This window comes from Patagioenas fasciata, chromosome 1 (assembly GCF_037038585.1).
Source record: "Patagioenas fasciata isolate bPatFas1 chromosome 1, bPatFas1.hap1, whole genome shotgun sequence".
NCBI lineage: Eukaryota > Metazoa > Chordata > Aves > Columbiformes > Columbidae > Patagioenas > Patagioenas fasciata.
This window is the reverse complement of record NC_092520.1, coordinates 102490846-102512117: the sequence shown is the minus strand read 5'-3', so window position 1 is coordinate 102512117 and position 21272 is coordinate 102490846. Positions and strand designations below refer to the sequence as shown.

At 35.3% G+C, this 21272-nt stretch overlaps 1 protein-coding gene across 12 annotated transcripts in view; it reads right to left on the bottom strand.

The window, feature by feature from the left end:
- DMD (dystrophin) overlaps positions 1–21272 on the bottom strand; it is a 1243922-nt gene that overhangs the window by 724101 nt on the left and 498549 nt on the right. For all 12 annotated transcript variants that reach the window (XM_065859822.2, XM_071812115.1, XM_071812091.1 and 9 more), the window contains 3 exons: positions 19511–19690; positions 13814–13989; positions 2670–2793 (listed from right to left, as the gene is read on the bottom strand). In XM_065859822.2, the coding sequence (XP_065715894.1) occupies positions 2670–2793; positions 13814–13989; positions 19511–19690 (480 nt within the window). The remainder of the gene's footprint in view (positions 1–2669; positions 2794–13813; positions 13990–19510; positions 19691–21272) is intronic.

Sequence of the window (21272 nt, the reverse complement as noted above, 5' to 3'; positions counted from 1 at the left end):
ATGGTGGGTAATAAATAGCAAGTCTGCCATCAGCCAAGCACAGGTGTCCGGTGCCACACCAATACACATATTGTCATAGAGAGAGAAAGCTAAATGATAACCAGTAATGGCAAGGTGGAACTTCTGCATGCATGTGTAAGTGGTCATACGCATGACATTGTAAGTACAACCCTGGGGTAGGACTATGTGTGTCAGTATGATGCAATCTTTTTCAATCATCACCAACATGTTTTCCTTTTTGGTATTTCATTTTTTTTTTTTTTTCTTTTCTACATGTTCTACAGTTTTATTAGAATTAAAACCCACACTACATTATTTTCCATTGATTTGAGGCTCATTTTGAGGAATGTGGAAACAAAAAAATTTAACAAGCAACAATGAAACAGCTCAAATCAACAAATTGGACAGTACTTCCTGCTTTGACTACTAGTTTTACGGATAGAGAACAGACCTGGATAAGTCAGGTCAGGACAAGCTTTAAAAACCTATTTGTTGGTTTTGTTGTTGTTTTTCTTTTTTTTTTTTTCTTTTTTGAAAAGTGTGTAAAAGACTTCCATTAACTGAGAATCATTCCACAAAGAATCTGTGTAGTTAGTACTTGTCAAATGCCATCTTTCAAAGTTCTTTCACCCTTAAAACATGTAGAAAATTCTACAGGTAACTTGATTTTCTCAATAAAAAATAATCTTAAAACCAGTGATACTCTATGAAATCAAAACCAGTCTTAGTTTTTAAAAATATTTTCAATGTTGATGAAGGATACATGTTCATTTCTCTTATTTCTATTTAGAGATATTGCTTTGTCTCAGACCTCTCTTGATATAAAGTAGATCCTTTTTCTGCACTAATTTTCAGTAAAGAAGCTGGAAATTGGTTTTTTTTAACCATCCAGTTATTCAATTTCCTTGGGGGTCAAAGAAACACGTGAAATATCTCATGCTATCTGCAGAGTCTAGAATTCAAATTTAAAATGCCCAAGCACTGGTCAAATTCTAAAACCCTTTTCCCTTCCTCTTTCTCCAGTATTATGTTTTTACCAACCTAAATGAGATCTGAACAAAAGTGGTGGGTAGAGGCCTCCCAGCCCCAGTGTTCTTCCTCTTCACCAGCAAAGGCTGCTGGGAACTCCAGCTGGAACCAGAGGAGAGTCTGTGGTTCACCTACCTCCACCCCTATATTTGCAGCAATCACCACCTCCTCGGAAGCACAGAAAGGAAAGAAGGAGGAGGGTGAACCATGGCTCCTGGATCCTTTAATGATTGTATAAAATCTTACAAACTGGCAATATGAGGTGGGAAATCATATTGGTCAGGGAAACCTGACAGTGCAGGTATCCAGTGAAACATGTATGTCATGATCAGCTCATTTGCCATCCTTGAAATTTTTATGTTTCTCAAAATGGCAACATATTAAGGAGAGACAAGAGCTTTCTTGTTTTGTTTTGTTTCTGTTCTTAATTTTACATACAATTAAGATTGAAGCACTGGAATAACTGTATATCTATTTAAGTATTAGGTGAATGCCATTACTTCAGTATGGAATCATTTGAACCCATCAAATCTTTTCTGTATTTTTGATCCATTTAGCATATATATATATTTATCTATATTTCACATAACATGAAATGGTGGCATGAGCTAAATTCTTGATATTACATTCTAATGGATACTTACTACTAGTAATATGACAAAACTAACAATTAAATTAAAATTATTGCAATAAAAATATTTTTTAACGTGACATTTTAAAATTTATATTTATAGTCACAAAATTCAGTGTTTCTCAATCTTATAATAGCTGATTTATGATGGACAAGCAGACAGTGAGAAAAAACAGCAGTGACACTAACTTCAATATAGTAACTTTGTTCCATCTATTTCTATTCTAGGAATATGTATCAATATATATTTTAATGAAGTTCCATGATACACTATGATACTGTAAAAGCTAATTATAAAAAGAACTTCCCCTTCTCTGATTTAGAAAATACAGACTTTTTTATCTATCTACAAAAAATAAATACGGAAGAAAATTTGTAATAGCTTAGTTCTCAAGGTCTAAATTCATACCATGTGAAATACACAACAAACACAGCCACTTCTTAAACAACGCGGAATAATTGATTTTTCCAAAAATAGAAAAGAAACAGTTTAGGTTCAGGCATGGTACTATAATACAGTAGAAACATATATAAATATTTGTATGTGGAGACTGGTGATTTTCAGATGTATTTTACGCTGCTGTAAAATGAATTGGATGCAGTTTTTCTTTAGCGCACACTAAAAGCTGGTACTTTTCACATCCTTCAATTTGTACATGTATAATAAAATAAGCTGTTAGGATAGAATGATTATGCATATTTAAGAAGTAATATATAGGCTTTGATTCAGCTTTACTAAAGACTTTCATGAATCTAGAATACTTTAATAAAATATGAGGATGCATGAATAAAAAAATTAAAAAAAAATGGTATTCTGACAGCCTGTACCACAATTTTGGTGACAAAATCTGAAATTCACAGAAACAGTGAGCACTTCTAAATTTCTCTTGGACATGCGGACAATCAGTGCTCGTCAGTTTACATTTGAACTCATTTAAACTTGGACTTTGCAACCACTCTGGCAAGTTAATACAAACTAATAGACATATGTACGAGTACTTTCTCCTACATTGACTCTTTCTCTGAGATCTGAGAGATTGCCTTCTTTTCGATATACTGCAAACTCGGGACTCTGAAGCACTGCTTCTGAGCGGGTCATCCAGCTATGGAGCTCTGTTGTATCCGAGTCAAACCTGCGAGACAGAGAAGTGCAAGAAGACATTTCATTTCCACAAAGTTTCTGAAAACAGGATTGACAGTAAACATGTTTAACTGGTTATTTTAACAACTGAATAAGTAACAGTTTCTCTCAGCAAAAGAGTTTTAAATCCCATATTCATTAGATAGCTCAATAAAGTCATCCATTTTAAAATCTGGAAACATAGAAATACTTTCTCATTTTTAAGACCCTGATTTCACAGCTGAAGAGATGCAACAATTTTCACAATGAGGATTTTAATTTTACAAGCTGATAATTTTCAAGACATGAAACAAGTGGCTCTCAGTGAAGAAAACAGACCACAAGTCCTGTTGGTTCAGCAGAGGTTGTAAGGCCTAACTGGCTGACCAAATGCAGCCTTCCTACCTGCAAGATCTCTGACCCAGCTTGTGCTGACACTATCATGGAGAATATTCAAGCACAAAATTTGACCATTAGGAAAGAGTCTCTTCTGATTGACTCCAATGTGTTGTAGAATGTAATTACTTACCAATAGCAAAATATAATATAGAGCTAAAACTTTAAAAAATGCAAATTAAGATTCCCCAAAGCTTTATCTTTTTAATTGTGGGTTTTGTTGTTGTTTGTGTTTGTTTGTTTGGTTGGTTTTGTTTTTACTGTAGAGTCCTTTTTATTACAGTTCGGATTCTTTCATCAGCTCCTTTGAAACTCATCTTAATTTTGTTACCTGTTATGAAGGTAGCAGCTCAAAATGAAGGTTATCACATACAGATACTATGAAGGTTATCATATGCATATACTGAATCACAGCTTGATTTTTCTACAAATCAGTAATTGAAGTATCTACACTGTATTTTTTTTTTTTTTAAAAAAAAGAGGCTTGAGACAATGCTTTTTTTGCAATCTCTTGATTTCATTTATTTACTGCACTATATGTTCAAATATTTATATCTAGTTTGTAACTGATTTTCCTTTTGCAGCAATACAATGAAAGCAAAAAAACAGAAAGACATAGGAAGAAAATTAGCTGTATCTTTTAGATTGCTTTGTAAATGTAGGTTGTATCATTTACATATAACTGAAAATCAACAAAACCCAAGAACTTGAATGGCAATTATATATTTGGATGAATTAATTATTTTATAAAAATATGTTCCATATATGTATCAGGACTAAAATACAAGGATGTAAGGTAAAATTGGGTGCTACAAAAATCTTCATATACAGAAATGAAAAGTCAATATCAGAAAGAGTTCCATGTTTGATCTAACATTTATGCCTCCCCTTTTTTCCTTCTCCACTGTGATCTTTGTGACCCCCCTGAACAACACAATGAGAAATAATGAACACAGAAGAAAGAAGAAAGAAGAATCACACCCTACCTTAATCCCAGCCCAATATTCTACATTCAAATTATAAACTCTTAGGAATAATTTTGATAAAGCAATTCTTAATAATACTATTTGAACACTCACTAAAGGAGAAAAAAATGATTATGAAGTAATGGAAGGTGCAGAAATATTAATTTTATAAATAATTACATTTCAGAGATGGAAGACAAAAAGAAAATTACCAGGTGGTTCAGGGAATCTCTGTGCTGGGACCAGATTCTAATCCATGAAATTGAACTGCACTGCCAGTTAAGAGCTTTCTACCTCAGCTTTATTTCTGATCCTACATGACATTACATCAATTGTAATTCTTGCAATATGATGTTATCCTCTGTTCTGCATATAATAACTGTATATTTAATAAATGTTCTTGTGAAATTTTAATACTAGGAGACAGCAAAACTATGAAATCCAGTACTCCCACATAAAACTGGAATATTACATATTCAAGAAGTTGCAAGCACTAACTGCATATCTAATCCCACTGAATTCAGCAGGAGAATGATGAAAAGGTGTTTTTTACTATGACGTAAGACTACTCAACACATCTCAAAATAATTAACACCCAATTTTAAAGCTAATGGACTGGATTACATAAAAACAAACTAAAAAACCCAAAGTTTTTCCTCATGTAATGTTGTATAGAACTAAATGTATTCAAGATTTAGTGGCAACTGCTACATCTCTACCCAATGTAAGAATGATCAGTGATGTGAAGTTCTACTGAAGTAGTCTCTAGGACAAAGAGCAATTCCTGAAGTCCACAGTAAGGAATATATTAGGTCAGTTAAATTAGAAGAGCTGCCTAAGGACTGTTATGAAACTTAAGGATTGCTGAGCTACAGGGAAGCGACCAAATTCAGTGTATACTTTTCTCAAAAAGACAGAGTAGTAATGCTGTACTGCCCTCTGTTTCATACAAGTATCTGGTTCGAGGCTTGTCAGCAACACAGGCAAAATGAGAAACAAGGGAACTTGTTTTGAAGGTCAAGACAGAATTTCATCAGCCTGTAAGTTCTCAACTATATTCTGGGACTGACATCCTCTCCACCTTTGGTTCTTCAAACTCAGTAAACACTGTACAAATCTGTCCCATAAAATTAGCAGCCCAGGCTGGGGAAAATGTTGCCACTCCCTGCTGCAAATATGCTCTCCATTCCCCACTCTCTTCCTGGTCAGCAACCGGACACATACACGAAGTACACAAGAAAGTAACAACCACTTGTTTTACCTTACTTAAATCTTCACCTAAAGCCGGCTCTCTCCCTGCCATCAGCTATTGCGGCAACTAGAATGTTTTATAGCACTATCACGAAGCAGCAGTAAACCAGAAAAGATCACAGAACACCAGACATCTGATAAGAATGAAGACAAGTTTACCAGTCCCTCAGTACCAAACTCCCTTGACTGCAGGCAAAATTGTATTACTTCTGGTGTTCGCTCTATTCTCAAGCTGCTGGTAAGTAGGACCACAGAGACCACCTTTCTGAAAAATAGCCTGGTATTAGCCTGGCATAGGATGGAAATTCACAGAGCAAAACATTTACCAGTGATCTTTTCTCCATTTCTCAAACAGAAGAACTAAGCCCCTGCATCTGCAACACCCTCCCTGGAAGAGAAATGTCAGAATTTGGGACAGCTTTGGTAGTACAACAAACTAATCAGGAACACATCCAATGGCCCACAGATTCATCAGATGGAGGTAAGTATTAGCCACAGTAGACAGCAACCTGACAGTGCTGATATCAGATAACAGATTGCTCCATTACTTGCAGTTTCTTCTGGAGATAAATATAACTCCACAAACAAAGCCTCCTGCCCCAAAAAAGGGTTGTAAAGAGGGAGCAGAAAAGGATTAGAAGACATCAAAGCTAATTCTCAGTAGCTTTTTGCAGCACATACATATCCTTAACATAAGGACATTTTTCAATTACCTTGGAAAACAAGTAGTCTCTCTCTCATGTTCAGCTTGTATAAAACCAGGAAATACAGGCAGAATATGATATTTAATCATTCTGCTATGAGGATTGAACATTTCCTTTCTGAGCACACCTGAAGTTACGAACTATATTAACTCTAGATTGATATCAAAGGATCAATATAGTCTTTAAATTTCCTAAGTACATCAATACTTTTGACATAAAAAGTAATGCAATATTACCTTTCTGACCCAAGAAAGTTGAGTGCATGTAGAATTTGTTAAAATAAATCCATGGAAGACACTAAAACCAAATCACTTTGGAGAATAACTCTAAATAATTACCTTACTTTAATGTACTCGTTAACTTGTTCCTCACCTAAAAACTCAATCTGCACCAGAAGATTTATTCTTTGGACAGCTTTCATGGTTTATTTTTCCAATTAGTCTTTCTTTCTGCTATTCCACAAGAGAGATGATCATCTTTTACTGGTCTCTCTGCCCTCTCTCTACAGGTCAGCACATTTCAGATGAGTTCAAATGCAGTGTATTTTTTTTTTTAATCCAAATCATATTTGAAAAAACATCTTCACATGACATAAAAATTTTCAGTGAAGTTCCCCACAAATTGATTTTCTGGATCATACTATGCCATATGCTCACTTTGGATTCCCATTCAAAACTCTCTTGCTGAGATCACCACAATTACTTGTTCAAAAATGATTCCTTGTTCTAGCTTTCCCTTCCTCTTCTTTATTAAACACATGATAAACCTCACCTTTAAGGCATTTCACAACTTAGTTGCAATTTATTTGTGCATGGAATTTCTAACCCAAATACCCAGCAGAGTATGATATTTATGTTCTGCTACAAGGCCCTTATCTAATCAAATACCTTCTGGAAACCACCAAGGAATAGCAAGCATCAATTTGTTTATATTTCACAATAAAAACAAATGCAATTTTAATTAATAATCAAAAAGCTGACTGACTATAAAGCTTCAATCTGTGTAATAAACCTAAGAAGGGCCTTTGTGGTTCTCTCAGCCAACATCATCTAGTGAAAGACAATGGTATATTTTAAACTCCTTGTTTTGCTCTTTTCTACAAGCTGCCACAAGTAAGGTGATGACAGTGCAGTAATGTGCATGCACTAACCTTCCACATATTTATACAAACAACTTGAATGTTGTACAGCTTCACAAAGGAACACAAGTTGTGAACTGCCGCACTGTTGTGCAGCCATCGCGGTGCATAATCTTTTTTCTAAATCGAATGAATATCATGAAACTGCTATTATGATACCGCTACCATGACAGACTGTGGCATCAGGACTTCACTCTTTCAACACATGGAAACTGCCTCACAATTTCCTTTGCTCACTTGTTTTTTTCTCCCCTTCCCAAACAAAACCACACCAGGCATGTCACCAGTGTGTATCTTGGGCAAACATAAGAACATTTGCCCACACATTGGGCTGGCAGGGAATGATACGACTGTAATCCAAGAACCACATGACTGAATTACCACACTTCCATGGCCGGACTGAAATGTCCAGCTCACCAGCGGTGTTCCTCAGCTTGTAGCTCTTTGTTGCCTAGAACAAGTCAAAGAACAACCTTACAGTATACAATGCCCATTGGCAGAATAATTATCTGATGAACTGCTGCCCTGCTGTCTGTCTTCCTCCTCTGTGTTCGTAGCTGATGAACCATTAGTTGATATATAGTCTTGTTCTTACCTCCTAATACAAGAGCTTATTTATCCTAATAAATATTTTTCCTTTCCAATTTTTTTAGTTCAGTCTACAAATAATTTTATTTCCTTTCTGAACGTCATTCTGGACCTCCCCCTACAGTTGTGATACTATTCAGTTTAGCCTTATCAACTTTATGACCAGCACATTTCTGTAATGAACATCAAGGTATCAAAGAAAATATTACATCGATCCCAAGGATTAATCTCCTTCAGAAACTCCACTAATCTAATCTTATTAGCCTCATAGTTCTCCTTCTTTAGCCAGCTATCCATCTTACCACTGGTTTATAACCATACCTTCCCCAGCCTGCACAATAGTTCCTGAATTGTAATATGGAATGTCTTGCAGAAATTCTGACAGATCCACTGCATTTGTCATACATAAGCAAATCACTTACTGCTAAGGCAAGTGAAAATCTAGAGGTTGTTGTAGAGTATGTTCATTAACACTATTTGCCTTCAGCTAACAGTCAGTGGCTAAGTATGCAAAGCACTTTTACATCCAGTCTTCATGACTTCCAGTGAGTGTCAGCTAATACGATTCCTATAATACAGGAGATAACTTAAGACACTAAATGTGAATTAGAAGATATATTCTCAGTGTGTTTGACACTACACAATTTCTCACGTCACAAAGAGGATAAAGGGTTAAAAAGCAATGAGCACTAAGAAGTTATAAAGTGTCTGTGTTTACAGACTTCGACATAACCACACCTGTTTTTACACACTGAATGAAAATGTCTATAAATTACTCCTCTGGTAAACCACAGAGAACTATTCTATTGTACTCAGTCACCTTTTCATTTCCTCTGGCACTGGCTACACAAATACAACACTGAAACCAAGGACCACCAGAAAAACTGAAGACATGGCTTTCCTCTTTTTAAATTTGCCAAGTTATGTTAGATAACATACAACAGAAAAAAAAAAAAAAAAAGCATTTCAATAAGAGGATGTATCGAACAGCCCAAGAGATTTGCTGTAAAAGTGCTAAATATCAGGATATCGTTCTGACTAACAGAACTGATTGGACAGCAATGTGCTATTTGAAAAAATAGCTATCAAAAATGCACTTTGAATAAACTACTATAATTTTACTTTAATATATTTTTCTACATAAATCCAAAATTTTCTAAGAAATGAAACATTAAAATCCCAAGTATAATAATTGTCAAAGAAATGAAGGCTACTCTCTTATGTTAACACTTGCTAAATTAAAAAAAAAAAACACTAGATGGAGCAACTATCCTATTTTAACATGCCTTTCTCCTCAAAGGGCATGAAGTCTCTTTCAAATCTGAAGATTAACGTTATGTCCATAATAATGTTATCACAAATAGACATTCATTGGAAACGTTAGTAAGCATCTACAAAGATATTTACTTAATGGCAAAGAAAGGTATCATTGGTCATATTCAAGAACATCAATATTACAAGTAGTTTTATATTAAACGTTAAGCAGCTTTATCCTTTTGCTATTTCAAAATCCACCGTGAACAGAGTAATTTTCATATTTTTTTTACACTATAAAACTGACCTCTTTTCCCAGAATATATAAATAGCATGAAAATGAAGATGTTACGTTGCAACCCTTTCTCCCATTTACAGGGTTCTTTTTTTCATCCTAAAACATCAACTGTGTTAAAATTATCTCTAGTCCCAATGCCTAATAAATACTTTCAAGACCTTTATTATACAGCTCAAAGTATTTTTCCGTACCCAGTTTCAAATTAATTCATTTGGGAAAAAGAGCTTTCCTATGACCAGTAACAGAACTTAGCATATGCCTGAATGATTCTCACATTTTGAAGCATTACTTTTGAGGCAGTTCTAGCCTTTTTGGGGGGGTGAATTGGGAGAAAAGAAAAAAGTAATCTGCTTCTTATCTGTTCTTTCCACCACTAATGGTAAAGATTTGCTTTAGGAGGCAAGAAAAATCAACAGCTTCTTTCCCAGGCATTTATGCCAAAGTGAGTTGGGGCAATGAAAATGTGATATTCACTCCTGTGGATCTTATTGGTCCACAAGTCAAATGGCATCTCCTCTGTTTCTTCAGTATAAATGGAGACTCTCACATCCTTCTAATCCTTCCAAAGCACTGGGAAATGTAAAAATAAAATCATTATAGAAAGCCCAATGCTTTAATCTTAGCCATCCGTTGTTTCTCCTCAGCTAAGTAGCTGGAGACCATACTCTTATGCAGTCCACTAACATAATATTCACAGAGTAGTCCAACTACTTTCTTCCTCCTTGAAACTAGTAATTCACACAGCAGGTGCAGTGCATCTTTAAGACCTCATCCTCTAGTCTTGCTAAAACATTCAGATCACAGTCTTTTACAGTAACAGCGTTGACTAAAGTTTGAGAACAGGTGGAAGAAGCTGACAAAACATGGAAGCATTATTCATCACCTCAAAAGAGACCCAATGTGCCTTTCCCTCCCAGCCCAAAAAATAACAGCCAAGAGCATGCAGTGTTGTACCATGACAGCAGAACGTGGCCAACACAATCTGGCTATGCAACTTCAGAAGCTTCTGGCAAGCATTCAATAATTGCTGGGGACTTTTTTAATCAAACAAAAACTAAGCAGAATCATCAACTCTTAGGTATCAAGTGTTCAGGGAAAATTTTGAACATAAACACACACACATACAACACAGAATGATGTAGGAGAGAGAGGTTGAGAACCCTCATTCTCTTTATTTCAAAAAAACAAAAGCTATGCACTACTACAGCTTCATTTTCCCTTGGGTGTAGGCACAGCAAAAAATTGAAAGGTCTTGCAGCCAACAATGGACACAGAAAATAACCAACTGTTTGAGAATACAACCATGAGATTCCCCCACAAAAAGCATTAATGAAAAGCCTGTTTAGTCACACAGACATTTTAGCTGAGCATTCAAATTTTAAAATGAGTTTTCTTCTCCCATTGTTATGCTTATGTTCAATATAAACTTATTGTGCTGGAGAAAGACAATTGTATACTGTTTCTAAAACTGCATTTTTATGTTTTTATAAAAGCAGGTACAATAACTGTTACTCTAAGCTGAAATTCCTTCCCTGAAGCTTCCTCGCAAAGTGTTTCTCTGAAGATATTTACTGATGGGTTTTCCTGCTCTGAAACATCCACACATCCAATTGGAGTTTCTGGATAGGAAAGGTACATAGCTTTTGTTTGTTTGTTTGTTTGTGTGTTTGTTTTTGTTTTGTTTATTTTTGGCTGTTTGGTTAGAAATTTAAAAAAAAAACCTTCTAAATAGAAAACCATTGCCTTCAGACAATACAACCATTATTCATTCTGCTGCACAGCTGTGGACATTTGTAACATAATTTACTTGGCATATTACCAGACTGTACGTCCACCCACGTCCACCCTGGTACTGAACCAGGGCTCTAACGATGGTATGATTGCATTGTTAAAACAAACATAATAACTCCTGCACACAAAACAATATTCCAGCTAGTTGGACCATATTAAAGCGTATTAAGCAATGAAGTCCCTTCTTCGTCCTAGAATTCAGCTTTATTTCAAATCAGATCAAAATAAAAAGAACTGGTCTGTGCAGATATGGAAAGGACTCTGATTTTAAGCATACGTAAGAAACCACAGCTAATTCAATTATCTGAAGTCATCCCAGACAAAGGCTAAGAAGTACAGATTGTTCCAAGATTCATATCTTGACTCTTATCCAAAAGTTAATCAGAATTTATATGGTGAATATCACTTAGATAGCGTAAAACACAAATCAAAGCCCCCTAGTATGCAATAGTAAAAAAAAAAGAAATTAACACCCTGTGAATTTGGCAGCAGATCTGCCAATAATATAGCTGCAAGCAATCATAGTCTGCCATTTGACAAAATCTCTTATTTCCTGTATAAGTACCTATCAAATTTATACATATTCTTGCTAGTTGTAATGCTTTAGACAGACAACAACTAAAACACATAAAGAATTTATAACTCTCAATCTGTATAAAATGAGGTATTTCTGAACACAAACAATTTCTATAATCCAGCTGATTCCTGCCTTCCAGTAGTTCCCTTGCATGATGAATTAGAAGTCTGTAATCTGTTGTACCCTGCCCATTTTATTTTCAGTATTAAAGCAAATTAAACTAATACGAGCAAGAAGGAAATTGTAAATGAATATTACATACTTAGTAGCTGAGAAACACACTTATGCTGCAAATTGGTCTTCAATTTTACAACAATGCATAGCTATTTATATCAAAAACTTTCTGGAAGACTTGTAAAATATAGGTTTAAAAAAATCACGCTACTTCATTTAGTTTCAACTAAGGTAATGCTTTTCTTTACTACAATAGACCCATGTTTCACTTACTATTATTTACATGAAGTAAGATAATTCCAAAAACGTTCAGTTTGCGGGGAAAAAAAGGTGAAAAGCTTTAAAATACCAATTACTGAAAGACTTTAAAATTTCACAGACTTTTCAGTCTTAATTTTTCAGTTTCAATATTCAGTATGTAAATATTTTCAAGGCAGGGACCATGCCTCAACGAAGGTTTACTCTTGCATATTAGATACAGGGCCTCAATCATGTCTGAGATCTTTGCACATTACTACTGAAACATTAATAAGGATACTAATATTTATAATGTCTGTTAAATAAAAACATTTCCATCTAACAATTCCTTGAACAAATTCAAGAATTATGAGTCTGGTGATAGTCATTGCTATGCATTATGTTGAGTGCTTGGGAACATATTACTAAACATGACTCTCACTGTTATTTAATGGAAAATTAGGATTTGGGAGAAAACAAACAAAAACAGATTCAAAATGAGGACTTTGGAGATTAAATTCAATTCATTCAAATTTAGCTAATGAAGTTACTTATTTATCCAATTTAACAAGAATGGGGTGAATCACTCTTCTTATACCACATACACAGTGTTCTTAAACAATGGGCCTAAACTAGAAACCTTACGTTTAGAATGGTCAAGGAAGGGTAAGATAAATCCCACTTCAGACACTCATGTATAATAAAAGATGGCCCTAAATATCTATTTTTTTCAGTGCCACACTCCTTCAATTAAAAAAGATGACAGATTCCTCTTATTCATGGTTTATCTCATTCTTCTTAATAAGTTAAACACAATTTTACAAGATAATAAAGTATCCTGGAAAACACATCAAACTAAACAAAGATATTTTCTATAGAAATGAGACACTGAATGCAGTTTGACAGTCCTTTCAGTCCTTGAATCTGCTACCTTGGAATTTACATGTTTATCTGAATATCAAAACACATTTTCAAAACAAATATTACAAAGAGTGTTTGAAGTCTAGCTTCATAGCATCTTATTCAGAAACTAAGCACTTGAGCCAATTCTCCTTAAACTCATGTGAGCTTAATAAGTGTTCAGTATTAGTCTAAAATTCCTTGTCACTTGTACTTGAGTTAAAATCAGGAAAAAATCTGAAAACTATGAGACTCCATGTTTCACCAAATATTAACTCTGCCTCTGCAGAACTGTTATTTCTACTGCTGACCCACGAGCCATAAAGAATACAAATAGAACTTTAGGAGTCAGGCAATATCTACACTACTAGTATTTTAACTATTAAAAATGCTTTTTAAAAAATGTAAAAAGCTGAGAATCAGTGGAAGGCTTCTTGTCCTTCAAGTTTGAAGGCTACAGTCAAGTGGGACCACCACAGTGCAATACATAAGTACTTCTACTGACTGTAAATATTATCACAATGGTATTAAAAAATTATTAACATTCCCTACTGCAAAACAGTTGGACAAGAAGCACAGAAAAACACACAACTCATCCTGAGTAAAGAAATATAATAACCAATTGGTACCATAATAGAGAACAGAAACCTAATTTTAATCTCAAAAGAGTATACAGCAACCTGTTGCAGTCAAATGACTATTTCTGCATTCTTATCCAAACTCTATCAGTATTCTCTCTCTGTCTCTTAATGATTCTCACCTCTTCCTAATTTCTGAATCCACAAGGAGTTGCCTCTTTTTGTGAGGTGGAGGTGGTGGGAGTTCCTCTTTAGCATGCTTGACCAGGATTTGTTCTCTTGTGGTCACCATAGTTACAGTTTCCATTACAGTTGTCTGTGTTAGTGATGTCTGAGTGGTAGTGACAGCCTGCGAAATCTGTGAGAAGTATTAAAATAGAGGTCACACATTGTTTGAAAGACTTCAGTGAAGACTCTTTGGAGTAGTAATAGAAAATAATGAGAAGCTGCTCTCATCTGATCATAGGCTGAGCTTCAGAATAAAATAACAATATACACGACTCAAACCAAATTCTTTAATCTGACTCATGCTGTGTGAATAAGATAACTGCAGAAGTCAGTACCAAAATCAGAAAGAATCCTAAGCAGAATGAACTTAAGACTCCCTCTAAGTCATGCTGAATGAAGAAAAGAAATGAACAGTAAGTTTTATAAGGGAATGAAATGATAGCAAATATCTAAAATGCTACTCCACCTTCATTCTGAAGATTTATTCCTTGAGAAGCGATAAAGGCATGGTAACAGCATTAAATAGCAATTATTATGTTTACATTTATAATAATTTTCAAATTAGAATGTAATTCATCACAACCTACTTGCACAAAAGGGCAGTTAGCTTTCTGTCAGGAAATCTTAAATTAGATAACATCCATAAGAAGGCATATTAATTTGCATCAGCTTTATTCCATAATTAAAATCTAACAATAAGGGGACATAACAGATGCTGATATGCATAATATGTAACATTGTAAACACTACCAATGTAATGTTTTTAACTTCGCCCAGTAATAAGAAAACAAACCCTTCATATAGTTCAGCTGGATAAAATTAAAAAAAAAAAAAAAAAAAAGAATTATGAGAAATATTTTCTGCTCATATTTGTCAAAAGATACTGGTTGTACATGTATTGCCTGTTTGTATTTGTTTCCATATAACAACAAACTACAAATTTCTCACTTAAAGGTGGGCATCTGTTCTTAAGTACCTTAACTCATGAGAAATTGGTCACTTCTGTTTTTGGTTCTGTCAGATGATGGCTCATTTGTCAAAATGCTCTAGTTACAGTTCCAATGTTAATGACCACCTCACAGTTTAGAGTCAGTAAAATGGAAAATAAAAGGAAAAAGTTAAACCAGGAGCAGGAAAAGCCATGCATCAGAAGAGCCCTGCTACTTTGCATATTGCCAATGTGCAAGAATTAGAAAGACTTTCTGACTCAGAGACAGGAATGACAGTATCTGAAATTCCATGAAACTATAGACACATATATAAATTTTCTGTTAGTTCTTGCATCAGAAGCCCTGTAAGAGAATCGAGTTACCTTAGTTACTGAGACATTACTGTTTCTATAAATGATGGAGAAGAGGCATACCAGGTAATTAACTATAACACCTTTTCCACAATGTTTTCTCATATTGGAAAAAAATAGAGTGACAAGAAAAGGTGGATACTGTTAGTAACCAGCCTCTTCTCAGCCTGAAAAAACCCAAGCAAATTCCTGACAATTTTGTCAAATCTTTCACATGGTCTCCTAAAACAAAACTGTCTTCCTGTTCTTTGTCCAGTCTGCCAGTGAAAGCGATGAGTAGGGAAAGCTATTGCCACTGTAATTTTGGCAGCCTTTCTTCCTTAGAGCAGCCAGCTCAGTGCTGTGCTTCCCCCTCTAGAAATGACCAGCTGTCTAGAGCAGAATACGGACTACTCAGAGACTACAAAATTAAGATTCAGAGCAGATTTTTTTTTTAAATCTCTGGATTAATTATGTCAATTGGAGTAAGCTGCTTGTGAACTGCAGGGACTTAGCTAACACATGAACTACATAAATTCTTTGGAAGAGAAAAAAACCCATTTGACTTTTTAATCACTACAATATTATGTATTAATTATCTTGTTCTAGTTCCCTCAAAAATATGCATCAGCTTCAGTATTTTCAACTACAGAAATCATGGCAATATTAAGGAAAAAAATCCATATAACTTTATTAAAACTTCATACAGCATTACTTTTGGGTTGGTGTTTGTTTGGTTGTTTGTTTGTTTTTTGGGGGGAGGTGCAAAAAGAAAAGCAAATTAAGGCTTCTGAGGTCTAGGGTTCTGTGAAATTTGAGGATAACACCTGATGTCATCTTTCTCTGGGTTTACTCTGTAGCTAAGACACTTCAAACAATTGCTTGCTCCTCCTGATATTCAGTTTTGGGTACAGTCTCTCTTTCCTCTTCTCACAAAATTCTTATTACATTCAGTTTTATCCAAAAAATCAATGATAGGATGATGTTTCTGACACCTGAGGTCACATCTTGTCATGTTTCCATTTGCCAATCAATATCGGAGTACAGTTTACAGTGAAGAAGGTGTACAACAGAATAAACCACAGGAGTAACAGTTTCCACTGGTTACTGGGAGCTGTGCTTCAAAGGCTTGTAGTGCAATTACCATCCGCTCAGAGCAGTCAAGTCACGATGTTGTGGGGGGTAATGATTTACATGTCAAAACAGTAAAGAAATATTTTTCATGCTCAATCAATAGGAGTGGAGGTTAAATATTATACACTTCAAATGGAGAATAGAGATGAGAATCTGAAGTTCATAATCATTCTAATTAGAGACTGGGTACAAGTAAAAGGTACTGAGGATTACACTGTAATATAACTCTGCAAGATGAAGTTGATTCACATTTAAAGAGTGTCAACACTTCAGTAGGTAAAAAAATAATCCTTAAAAAATATAAGGAAGTACAAAAAAGGAAGCCTTTTCAATTAGATTCCCTTGGAAAAAAAAAAAAAGCAAAACAAAACAAACAAAAAACCGCCTTTTAATTCTAATCCCTGAAGTGGTGTTTCATGTGCTATTCAAAGATGGTCTAAATAATGACAGTATAGTTTCCTCATCCTTCTCAGTTCCCAACAAGCAAATAGGAATCCGAGTAGGGACAGTACTGACTAAGCCTTTAACACACTAGAAAATCATATGGAAAGTGCTAAGGTGACTCACAGGGCTGCACATTAAAAGACTTTAAAAACACAATGCTTGTCTGCAGTTTCACATCAGCAGGCTCATCTTAGAAACCTATTAAAACCCATTTCTTTTCAGAGTGGACAAATTTAAATCTTTCTTTTAATCTTTTACAGGCAAACATATGTACAATGTGCGTATAGCACTTCAGTGGTTTTATGTCATTTTATTTCTCTTTTATATGGCAGTCTACTTTTAATGCCATCATTTATTACTGTCTTTGGAAGTGCCCTTCGTCCTGATAAACTCATAATTTTCCTTAACACTCACTTTTGGAGCTGTCATCTGTGCTTTGATGAAATGTATGTATTTGAGTGGGGAAGTTCAGATGAGGAATGGTGTTTTCTTTAGTTTGAGAAGGTATTCAGTACAATTTAGTGAAGCATAATGAACTCACCAAAGATGGGTTTAGAGTTTTGAAAAGCTATGCATCTAATCTAAGTAAGTTGTCCTTGTCCTTGATTTCATTGTGTGGTCAACGAAGGAAAGCTGACATTTTCATGATGAGGACAAACTGCTTTTTAGAGGTTTCTCTCTCTTACCCTTGCCATTCACTCATTTGCAGCAGAAGCTTCAGCCATGAGTTCTGATTAGATGCTTATGTTCAGCAGCAATGAATTCAGTTAAATGTGGGAGGACTCACATTATACTTTCGGCACTTTTCCTTTGGCATGTATAACTGCTTCCTAGCTGTAGAATCAACTTTGAACTGAGGCTGAGGTTGTCCTTTCCATTTAATTTCTTATTTTGTTAACAATTCAATCATCTAGTGACACTTCAGTAAGAGGGAGGGGAAATAACTAATGACAGAAATGTAATTATGAAAATACTATAAGAATTATTAATGAATGGAATAAAGTTCATTTTGAAGTCAATATACATGTTTGATGAATAAAATGTGCATTTTCTGATAGATTTTTGTGAAAATGGTGTATTTGACACCCTCTTCCAACTCCTCTGTCCCCAGTTCATGATCAGAGATAGTAATCATGTCTTTTAGAGCAATTTTTGCTTTTGCACTCTAAATGTGTAAATGAGCTTTGCAATGAATAAATGTATAAACCCCACCAACATTATCTGCCCTGCCTAGACAGAAACCCATGGCAAAAAGTACACAATCAGTATTTCACAGAGGACTTATCTAAACTGTGTAAAATGCCCTAGGAAGTGGTTCTTCAGTCAGCACTGAATGTGCAATGTCTCCAGAACGCAGAGCAATATACCCACAACAACATCCCAACTCTGCGCCAGGCAAAGCAGTTTCTCCTTGGAGGAAAAGCTTATCAACGGAAGTGTGCTGCTATGATAACACACTTACACTGTTTTGAGAATCCAAAGCACCTCCCACCTTTGCTGCTTTATCACATATGGATGTAGCCCCAGAACCGCTCACTTCATGAGCAGTCTATCTTTTCAGTATTCAAGGTTCCTTTTTCAAAGCTAGTATCTGCTTTTAGGACTGATCAACAACCTAAATAACTCTCGAACATTGCTTCCTGTTACTAAGCAAAATTGTACCCTTTCCCCATTTTCTCCTGTTCTCCCAAACTGATTTTTCCAACTTCAGCTACACAAGAAAATGTATCACAGAGCAAACAAAAAGATTTATGTCCGAGTTGGAAACAAGGTTACTGAGAGGAATTCAGATCACTACAGGAAGTATTGCAGCTTTCATTTAATTACTCAAACATAAGCTGGTAGAAGCATTAGTATGTAGAAACAAAATAGTGCAGCATGGTCAAGGAAACTGAATCAAACTGACCAGAATGATGAGTTCTGGTCCTGTAGGAACAGGAGAGAGGTGCATGCAGTAATATGCGACTGTGTTAACATTAAAATTCTTAAAGTCCATTTCCATTTTACCATTAATACAATGATAGCACAAAAATAACTCAGTACAAATGAGATAATGAAATGGAAAAAAGTGAGCTGATTTGGGTTTAAATCCAATAAGAAAGAGATGCTGACAGATGGCTAGGAAAAATAAATGATGATGTTTTTCAGAACACTGATTTTCTTATCTGTTTTTAAAAAAAATGTGAAGCTTTAAAACCCTAGATTCTTTTTTTTTTAATATATTACAGTTAACATAAAGGAGCTGGTCAAAATAATAGTGGATTGTATTCTGTTTTCATTGGCATTATGGCTACACGTATGGATTGATTTCTTTATTTTTCCAAGAAAGTTCTCTCTCTATGACATTTCTTTTAATCTGTAAATCAGAATAACATAAGCGGAAATAAAACAGTAATATACACTTTCACAGTTGAAAAGAAATACAAATAATTTCTTTTTAACTAGAAAACAGTTCTTATACTAATTTCAGACCAAGTTCTGTTCCACAGAGCTATAAAAACCAGTGCATTCAAAGTGGTCAACTATTATAGGTTAAAAATAAATTAACTCGAAAAAGTATTTTCATTATGGATTGTGTCATCCCTGAAAACATAGTTAACAACTCAAGAAAGTGATCAACACTATAAAGAGAGATCAAAAACTAAAAAGATCAATAAAAATCTCAAAGTTTGAATTACAGTTGTATTATGCTGTCCTAAAAATAAAATATGTCTTCAGCAATCATGCAGGGAGGAAAAACAAAAGACAGCCAAAGGCTTTGTCTCCAACTGACCAAATGATCATTTTAACAAACCTGATTAGAACTGCTCTCCACCTTCTGTACAAGGTTGTCCCAGCGCTGGGCAAAATTTTCAAGACGACTTTCCAGCTTTTGAGCCACTGCTTTATTTTTCACAGCTACAAGGAGATCTTGGCTGAGTGACTTCAGCTTACCCATCATTTGTCTTTTCATTTCTAGATCTCCTTTTAGCATCTGTTAAACAAAGGAACAGCAGGAGGAACAGTAATTCACACAGGAAAAACAAAACAGATGAAACACCACCAAAAACAGCCTACCAGAAAAAAATAAAAACAACAACCCCCAACAAACTTAGAAGAAAAATCCTAAAGAGTGCACCATCAAGATCCAAAATAAGTGTATTTCATACAAACTCCCATACTGCCATGCTCTTGTTACTATAAAAACTGCTGGTAGAGCTGACATAGTGGAATGGACACATTGCACTTCACAAAGCAATATAACATCACTGGTGGAGCAACTCTGGCAATCACAGAATGCCTCAGGTGACAACATAAATCAAAAAGCTAACAACTGTGTCACATTAATAACCTTAAAACTACACTAATGTTAGCAACTATATCAAAATTCCAAACAATATTTCTTTAAAGTTTTGTTGTGCGTAGTCATATATTGCATGTTAAAACTCACTGTGGAAAAAAAACCAAACAAACAACACCTGTTTCTAGAAAAATAATATTTGATCCCAAACCTGGATTAAAACAAACAAACAAACAAACAAACAGACAGACAGACAAAAAACAACCAAACAAAAAAAAAAGATCAAAGAAAATAAATTTGGTTTTGGCACTACTGAAGAATCATGTATTTCTAATCTTCCTCAGATCATGGCAGTAACCTCCCAGGGGATGGTGAAGCCCTGGCAACCCCAGGAGCTCTGCTGAGTGCCAAGGACAGGGCCCTGTAGCTGGAAGCCTGGAAACTCTCATACACAACAGCTTGAACCCACGGATGCTAATGCAAAAGGAGAAATCGTCGGTCTTCACATTTGTACTGCAGTAAACTGCCAAGGGATCTCACAGGATGTATAGATCCTGAGATCTATAAATACAATTCTTCGCAGATCCAACAGTCATCCACAGCTCCAGGTTTCACCTGTGTTTATTTTTTGCTGACTCCACTGTTTTACTCCATTGATTCTCATACCTTAAGCATTCATTCTCTACACCCTAACCTGTGCTAACCATGGCCAAATTTTGAACTCCTTGTGAAGCTGAAGATGGCAATCTAATCCCCAAAGCATGAAAGGAAAAATTAAACAAATATTTAGACAACAGAACTTAGTCTACATATAGTTTCCTGTAGCCTTGTCATCCAAAATTGCCATCTAAAATGCAGTTTAGGCAACGAAAGATTCAGTCTTTGTAATCAGTACTCTTCCATTCAAATGATCACAGTATCACAGTATGTTTGGGATTGGAAGGGACATCAAAAGATCATCTAGTCCAACCCCCCTGCTGGAGCAGGAACACCTAGGTGAGGTCACACAGGAACATGTCCAGGCGGGTCTTGACTGTCTCCAGGGAAGGAGACTCCACAACCTCCCTGGGCAGCCTGTTCCAGTGCTCTGTTACCCTCACTGAGAAGAAGTTCTTTCTCAAATTTAAGTGGAATCTCTTGTGTTCCAGCTTGATCCCGTTACCCCTCGTCCTATCATTGTTTGCCACCGAGAAGAGCCTGGCTCCATCCTCTTGGCACACACCCTTTATATATTTATAAACATTAATAAGGTCACCCCTCAGTCTCCTCTTCTCCA